The sequence below is a fragment of the Myzus persicae genome, unplaced genomic scaffold (genome assembly GCF_001856785.1).
Source record: "Myzus persicae strain clone G006 unplaced genomic scaffold, MPER_G0061.0, whole genome shotgun sequence".
Lineage (NCBI taxonomy): Eukaryota > Metazoa > Arthropoda > Insecta > Hemiptera > Aphididae > Myzus > Myzus persicae.
The window spans coordinates 83217-92592 of record NW_019103922.1 but is presented as its reverse complement, the minus strand read 5'-3'; the positions used below and the strand labels follow the sequence as shown (position 1 = coordinate 92592).

Sequence of the window (9376 nt, the reverse complement as noted above, 5' to 3'; positions counted from 1 at the left end):
CTTATTATAGTCTATAATAATACTATGCTTATAAATAATTATCATGGATTTAAGTTCAACTTTTTTTTAATTTTCACCTACCAAAACTTATGAAGAACCTTGTATAACATTTTTAAGTTATTTGACTAAGCGAAAATTATTTTATCATCTTAAATTTAAAAAAAATAATAATAAAAATCTAAAATTTTATTTCTCCATAAATAGCTCAACACGAGTCAAATAATTTTGAAAATATATGGTGTATAGAAAATGCCAATATTCAACTGAATGTTTATTCAGTGAACATTTCTTGTATCTGAGTTAATTTTTTTTAGAGTCAAACCAAAAACCAATATCAATTTTATTAATTATTAAAATAATGATAAAAAAAATGTATGTTAATTTAAATTAAATCTATATAAAATTAGGTACAATAAAAAATAAGAATTAAGCTTCGATAAAAAATTAATGTTTTCTATAAATCTATTAGTTTTTATTAATCTCTTTTACACAATCTAGTTATACTTATTGTTTTACAAAAAAAGAAAGCCTGGTTTGATGTGTTGATTTTTGCATTGATTGAACCATTGATGAGACTAAGTTCAATAAATAATTTAATTTTAAATTTTAATGCCAAATTTAAAATCAAAACAATGTTATTCCAATGTATAAATTATTAAAACAATGAATAGTTAACTTTAAACATAAAAATAGAATTTAGAAATTCACAGTAATTAACCTAATACACAAAAACACAACTGGAATTAAATGTAAACGGTATCATAATTCATAATTATATAAAAAATAATGGAGTTTTATTAACCTTACATAAAAAAATTTAGCTGTTAACTTTTTAAAAAAAATAATTGAATACTCTAATTACAGTGGGTTCCGCTTAATGTGATCACTTTGGTGCAGGTCATTTTGATTCTATTAACCATTTGATTCTATAAACCAGTGATCACATTAAGCAGAACTCACTGTATTTAATTTAAAACATAACGTTTACATTTCTTCGTAATATTTGTACAATATGTCAGTGAGTAAAAAACGTAAAATCTCGTAATATCTCAACAACACTATATTAAAGATATAATAGACATTTTATTAGTTACATTAGACATTTATAATTAAATACATAATAATACATATATAGTTTAAAGAAAAAATAATTAGTATGTCAAAAGTTATTTTTAAATTTTATGAATTTTTGTTGCTACAAGAGCGCCTGCCCAATGATTGTATATCTGGAGATTGTTGAACTACTAATAGATCGGATGTTAATCTATTACGTATTTTAGCTTTCACTTTGTTATTTGCTTCGTTTTTACTATGTATCGAACTTTTAGACTTTGCTTCCATTAAAGAAGCCAATTGCTTTTCAGGTTTTAAACGTTCAATTTTTATTTCTGGTAAAACCAGATCAACGTGATGACCAAACTTTAGACATGCTTTTTCTAATGCAAGTTTTGATTTCTGATCCTTATCACTAGAGCGCAAGTTAGATTTTCTACTAATAGTTTCAGGTGTAACAGAACGGTTTGAAGTTTTACCTCTTAAAATCTCTGGAGTTACTGACCTAGAAGAGCTATCTGAAATAGTTAAATCTGTTAAATTAGTTTTATGATTCCTACGCTGTTTACTATTATCTGAACTAAAACTAGATTCTGACACATTTCTACTTTTTCTGTTTCGACCTCTGAAATTTGAGATTTTTTCAATCTTCTCCACATCTTTAGATTCATTTAAACTTTTTTTATTGTACTGTTTCAAATCTTTTAACTTGTTTTTTTCATCGGGTTTACTATTTTCTAGTTTGTCATTTGTGCGCAATGATCTTCTAGTACATGGACCATCATCAGAACCAACTTCATTGGTTTTAGCTGGAGAGCTTTCTAATAATGTTGAAGTAATTGTCTCATTGAGACCTTCCTTCGAATCTACAGAGGACATAGAATTAGATTTGGATCTTGTTTTTCCACTCAAGTTTAGGGATTTTTTCTTATGAATTTCATCATTTTTTTCATCACCTTTGGAAATAATATTAATTTAATAATAATTAAAATAATACAATTTAAAAATCAACACAATTAACTTACTTTCTTTATTTAGTTTTCTAATTTTTTCTCTTTCTTCAGCAATCAACTGGTCATACTCTTCTGGTAAAACAAAATCTTCCTCGGCAGTATCAAAATTTTCTGCTTCAATAATATCCTAAAAATTTTAAAATATTACATTAAGACTCACATTAGGTAGAGATTATAAATTATCATTAATAAGATTATCATTTACAGCAGCTCTAATATCCCATTTACTTGAGATATAACTCCATAGAACATTAATTGGTATATCAATTTTTAACTGTTTATTGATTCTTTCTTTTAGTACAAGTAAATTTAAGTGTTTGTTAATTCCTGAAACCAAATACAATATATTATTTAATATAATTTATGAATATAATGTGTGTATTTAAATAAATTTTAATTGTACAGTAGGTAGAACCTCAATTATTTGAAATAATAGGGAACGTAATTCAAAAAGATAGAATTTGTCAAATACTATATGTATATGCATTTTATATATAATATATTTAATATGTTCATACATATTACAAAAAACATACACAATATGTTTATGATGTTTATAATTATAAGCATTATTAATATAGAATTATTATAAACATTATAGGTATAGTTTATATCAATTTTTATACAGTACAATTTCCCCACTAGAACAGATCAAATTAATTGTATCTAGTAATGTTTAATTTACCAATGTAATAAAAAAATATATTAAACGTCACATACTATGTTGCATGAAAACTTGATTAATTTAATGGTCCAATTATGAGCCACTAAACCATGTTTGAGGGCCCCTTACCTCACTATTGATTCATTAAATATTTAATGATTGTCCATGCAACAAAGAAATAGTTTTATATAGGTACTTATTATAATTTAGTAGATTTGTGTCATGACTGTATATTTTTTTGGTATATTTGTTAAAAATTATTTAAAAAATAAGTAAAGTTAAAATTTGTCATTTTACTAAGACTATCTGATATACTTAAATAATTAGGGATATACAATTTTAACTTTTGATAATTTGGTATTTATTACATAGTTCTATATTTATTAGTGGTTTTTTTTTGTTTTAGAGACTTTTGATGTTTTTTGGGAATTTAATGAATAATTATCTGAAATCTAGTAATTAGTAATGGGATTTAATAACATTTTATTGATAAGATGTACACGGTTTTATAATTTTTACTTTATAATCCAAAACTATGAGCTTGTAGGTCTCTGTTTATAAATTAGGTCAATAGTATTTACAATTATACCATTGTTACTAAACCATTTACAAAGTAGTATCAACATTATATGTAATTTAAAGTACCTATATTTATTATTTTACATAAGTTTCTTAGATTAAATGAAAAAACTTTACAAGAACAAAGAATATTTGATAGATTACTAGATACATGCTTTTTAAGAAACATTCAAATTAATATAGAGTAGGTAGGTACCTATTGAATCATTTAATTTAGAACTTTTATATTCTAATTTTCACTTAATTTCTCTTTATCTATATTATATATAAAGATAAATTACTTAGAGACAATAAGGATTGAACATTAAGTAATAAGTAAGGTAGTAAAAACCTCTTGATTTTCACTCACTGTGATACATTATTGAAATTAAAGTATGATTACTTATTATAACAATTATAAAGATTATTATCTATGTTTTGCCAGAGAGATTTTTAAATTTTTTTTAGTTGTTCTTTATAGTTAAGATAACAATACCTGAATATGTTTTAGCTACCTATATTATATTATTATATGCATGCAAGACGGAGAAAAAATTATACTGTTTTCTTAAGTCAATTACATCAGGCTTAAAAATAAATCAATAATAGTTATTATCTACTACGGGCCTGTTGCCATTTAATACAAACATTTTCATTCATTGATACGTTATGTGACTAATACTCATTTTGTATGACATACCTAATTTTTTTGGACACTCACAAAACTGTACTTAAACTAGACCAAAGAAAAAAATTCTAGCTTAACTACTTTAAACACACAAAATAACTAATAATAAAATACACAATGTTTAAATTAAATTAAATCATTAAAAGCAACCTGATACTGACAATGTCAAATGATTTTATATTGTGCTTTATGATAATATTATAGTATATTGGTATGTGTATACTAAATACAAAATATTATTTAAGTAAATATGTTATGATACACATTGGGTATATCTTTATAATAATTAACCTAAATATTTTACAATAGAAATATTCTTTATAATTGTATAGTGTAGTGGTCCAGCCCACAGATCGTGGTGTACAAGATGAAAAATGAGGAGGTGTAAATAATTCTAAGTCAACTTTAGATTATTATGAACATAGACTTTATTTGACATGTAAAACTGATAGATTATTTTGGTACACTGAAATTTATCAGAGAGTCGACTGGCGTGAAGGTGCTAGTACTGGCTCTGGTGAATGACGTCTGAATATCGAGTGGATGGGTCCCTGTTGTATAGGCCTACTCGCCACTCTCCTCCTAGCGATAAGATAGCGCTGACCCCGTTTACTATTGCACGTGTGCGTAGGTTTCCAGAAAACGGTCGCCCGGTTGAGGCGGTCGAAAGATTAGATATATTATCTCACGGGTATTTAATATAATAAAGTAATATTACATTTAATATTTATGCCCATAGATATTTCATGTTTTAACTATTTTCATTTATATATCTCGCAACGCACTTTCGGTAGTCGGATTCTCAGAACTACGCACCCGATTTCTTATTGCGTAGTTATTCTTAATCCCCGAGGTCGACAACATCCTAGTGTGAACAATCTCATATTATGTCCCCCTTGCTATTTAAGCCTTTAAATATATGTGTATATGGCGGGACGTCAGTACATAGCAATAGGCTACTGTTGTATCAACTGAATAATGAATTTATTTGAAAAACATGACCTATATAAAATTGATATAAAACAAATGCAAACAGTGATGTAACAAACTTACCACAAGGCTTTATACCAATCATGCTGAATAGCAAACACTGCTCAAGTTCTATAGTCCATTCGAAAGTTATAGTTTGCCTAGTATCCGTGGGATTGTTGTCTTCCGTTCCTGAACAATTTGTCGCATCTGATTTAGATGGCAATTGATTTGACATGACTGAAAAAATGATCTCTGTTATACGCTCAGACTTCCAAGTGCATACAACACTAATCACGATGCGCCGTTCGCATTAATCTTTTTTGAAAAAAAAAGATAGTTGCTGCCTTGCTGGTGGTCTCACAACAATAACGCGGGTGCCGTTTCGTGGTGGTAGAGGTGATTGCCGTAGTATTATCAGTATGTCCGAATTAATTTAATTTTTAATAAGTCTGAGGCCGACAGGGCAAGTAGTCCCTAAATATTAATAACAATTACAATAATAATAAAAGATAATATTGTTATTGTACCGTCCTGTTAGTTGTTATTTGTTAACCGTTCCCTTTGTGTAGTGATGAGCGCATAGATAATAAATGAAAATAAATAATTTATTATCTATGGATGAGCGCTTCCCCCCTTAGATCATATACACTGGATACTGGATAGTGCTATAGCGTATATCACGCGTAGACCGTGTTTGAAGCAGACCTGTTCATGCCCGAAGTACTTATTGCGCATGCGTGAGAAATGAAATAGATCGCGCGGGACGGGGAAGGAACAATAATGTGTTATAGTGAAAAGGACGATTAGGTACTGAATGCTTAGACCATACACTTTGCTCATGCGCAGTGATGACTTCGGGCACGAACAGCTATGCTTCAAGATTTTAAACCATAGCTCTATCCAGTGTATATGATCTAAGGCTTCCCCGCAGTATTTGGCTGGCTTATCATAAAATAATGTTGTCACGTAGTTAATATGAAATAAATCCCGCCAATTTCAAATTATAAAATAAACATAAATTATCAAGGTTAGAGTAGGTAACACAAATTATCAAAAAAAAATAGTTTTAATATTTGAAAAAAATAATATTTTTATATTAACACTACTAATGTCACATACCTACATGTAGAGGTAGATAATGGAGCAAGTGAATAGTTTTGTAATGGAGTCATGGAGACTGGAGCTGTTAAACATAATAATTACTTTATTACATATTAATTACAACAAAAATGCAGTTTTTTTTTACAAAATGGAATTAAAGGTTTTAATATTCTAGTTATCTCTTTGAAATATTGTATTTATAAAACAAAGATAGAACAGTTATGTTTGTAACACACTCAATCATAGTTAACCATGATCAAATGTCTGGTGAATATTAACATATTAATTGTTCTCGCTATCAATTCCATCACGAATAGCATTTGTTTCATTTATAGTTGGCTTATGAATACCATTTTTATGCAATCTTCTGTTTTTGGTTGAGTATAGATGCATTTGGCTAGTAATTTTTTTTTGGATATTAACATTTTCAACAGTATTAAGATGGAGTTTTTTTGTTTTGTTCAACATATGATATCATCCAATTTTTTATTAAGTAGCATGTCTTCCCTAATCCCTTCCTCCTCACTAACTTCACTTGTAACACATACGTATCACGAACATTTCATTTCATGCCACATTCCAACTGGATATTGCAGTGGCGCCCAGATATAGGTTAGCAAGGGGTGCAACTGCATGTGCTCTCGTGGTGGGTCGTGGGTGGGTGGGTGACCACCACAACTATGGTCTATGAGCCGACTCACAACGACAGTTAAACGGTGTGACTGTGTGTTAGCGTACACTACAGTCTGTAATCCGTACTGTTTTACGATCAATTCCGTTCCTTTTAATTTCGTGATTTTAGGTCGGACGTCAATGCCGCCGGTGCTGCACTCTGCTCGGTACGAAAATGTGCAATAACAAAATATTAAATATTTAAATTGCACATTTGCCTGCAACTCACTGCATAGTAGCAATAAGATGTTCCGTACCTACATATTATTATTATTGATTTCGTACCAGACGGCCAAACAGATGTTCAATTTTCTAAGTGTCATCCTTAAAATATATGAATAGCCTAAAGCCGTAGGTACCCCGTACTCCATAGTTAAGGAATCCCTACAAAAAACCAAGGAAAAAAGAACGATATGAAACATTTTTAAAAATATATTTATGATTTTAGTGTCATCGAATTATGTGAAAAAAATATTTTCAAAGCAGATAATGAGTGGTTCATGATAAAACCATCACTTTCTATAATATTTAGTACCTAAAATTTTTAAAAAATATGTAATACCTATTTCTATTATTATTTGTTTTTTTATAGGTTATAAACTTGTTATAATGCTTTTTTGTTTTAATAAAGTTTAACTTGTGGTAGATAGGTACCTATAATATAGGTAGAGCAATATATGACTTTATTTGGTACTAGCTCCTATGTAGACCATTTCATTCTTTATTTTTATAGTTTATGCATTATGTGTTATTATTTCAGTGAATACAATTTAGTCTGCCGACAGTCACCAATGTGTTAATATGTGTTACAAATTTATTTATTTTTCTTGGTGTTAATTTTTAGAAATTTAACTTTTTAAATCTATATTTATAATAAGGTGAAAATATGGGGTTTTGAAGGACACTCATATATTGCTAAGTACGTGGTAAAAATAATTTTTTCTTGGAAATATTCGACAAAAAAAAAAACATAATTGCAGTCTTACTATTTGATAAATATCAATAATTAATTATGTATATATTATGCTCCAATAATAACGTACGAATATCAATTTATTAACAAGCAAGATACATTTTTTAATTTTTTTGTAAGTTGTATACAAAAACATTTTTTTTTAATGAAATAAGATTTTTTTATACTAAAATAATTTTATGACATTTTTTGAATAATTTTGACATATTGCTGTACTTTATATGTGTATTCATACATTGTTTTTTACTGATATTCTGTTTGACTGATATTGACATTATAAAATGTAATCCTGTATTATTTTATACTAGCACTAGGTATTGATTAATTAATAATAATAAAATAACATAATTTTATGATTTTTAATTTGACTGAAAATACTAAACAAATAACCAATGCGGTAGGTCACGTAGCCCAATAGCTCACTTATTAAACGAATATCAATTTTTTTTTTTGATAGGTAATAAATGATTTATAACATAAATAATAAATATGAATATATAATTAAGATTTTGAATATATTAATATTTTTTAAATTGTTGTTCTTTTATTAATTGAAATTTTTAGCGATTACCGTAGATAGATGGTTACCTGAACGAACTTCCGAATTGGAATGTGTATTTTTATAATAATACCTTAACTGCATAGTTTTTTCAAAAATATCCCTTCTACGCAGCTTCACAAAATTATAATTTTTTTATTATCTCAAAATCATAAATGTATTTTATTATTGTATATAAAGTATTTACATATAAGAGTACCTATAAATAAAAAAATAATAGGCCAGATCTTATAAATTTGTAATTGTTCGTACCTATCACTTTCTTCATAATTTTTAGACATCCGCCTACTTTAGTTACGAATATAGGTACGTGTTTATTTCCTTGGAGTCCTCTCCGACGAGTTTAAAAGTAAGTAATTTAATGAGTACCTAGTAAAATTTTGACAAATACAAAAATATTATGTAAGACTATTTTACATTTTAAAGTTGTTAACATTTTATAACTATCAATAGGAAATTAAAAATGTTTAGAATCCTAATTCTGAACTTAATAATGTGCCAATACCTACTCAATAAGTAAGAGAAAAATTACACCTATCACTATCACAATTAACGTTGATATTTTTAAATAGGAAAAAACAAAATTTTAAAATGAAAAATATATTTAATTTAAAGTTCTAAATTAATTAATCTATATTCATTATTGGATTTATTTTATAATCAAATCAGTTCAGATAACGATTAACGAAAAATAATCACAATAGTTTCTTACACTCAACCTTTTCAACAGATCAAGTTCAAGCTTAACAAACCGATAAGTATGAAAAAATTATCAATTTATCATAAGTTCATTAAAAAAAAAAAATTATTTTTAAATTTAAGATTATAAATACATTTTCTATAATAAATACCTATTGTTTTACAATCAAATCAGCTCAGAATTTCATTCAACGAAAACAAATTATACTTCTTTCTTACACTCAACCTTTTGAAACAGATCAAGCTTGAATACAATTTCATTGCTTCACTATAACCTCGGACAATAGGAGGGAACCTTTTATAATATAATTATTTTTAATTTAAAAACAACGGTAAATGGTTGCAAGCTTTGAGATTAGGTAAAGGTAATTCTTTTATTTTTTTTTGTCAAAACATAATTATAATTCAATAAATAATAATCCAT

General features: G+C 27.2%; 1 protein-coding gene across 1 annotated transcript; it reads right to left on the bottom strand.

Moving 5' to 3' along the window:
* Positions 1-834: 834 nt before the first annotated feature.
* Positions 835-5608, bottom strand: LOC111036367. Its single transcript, XM_022318373.1, has 4 exons — positions 5030-5608; positions 2272-2393; positions 2079-2193; positions 835-2009 (listed from the first exon to the last, which is right to left on the bottom strand). Exons 1-4 carry the CDS (start codon positions 5181-5183, stop codon positions 1180-1182), a joined length of 1221 nt encoding a protein of 406 aa, XP_022174065.1. The 5' UTR covers positions 5184-5608; the 3' UTR covers positions 835-1179.
* Between the last annotated feature and the right edge of the window lie 3768 nt (positions 5609-9376).

Bases quoted from the DNA above. Each gene is read 5' to 3' on its own strand.
- LOC111036367 (XM_022318373.1), bottom strand. From the start codon at position 5,183: ATGTCAAATCAATTGCCATCTAAATCAGATGCGACAAATTGTTCAGGA. The intron at 2,394-5,029 runs GTAAGTTTGTTA...ATTTGGTTTCAG, and splicing joins GATTGGTATAAAGCCTTGTG to GAATTAACAAACACTTAAAT. The intron at 2,194-2,271 runs GTAAATGATAAT...TAAAATTTTTAG, and splicing joins AATGGGATATTAGAGCTGCT to GATATTATTGAAGCAGAAAA.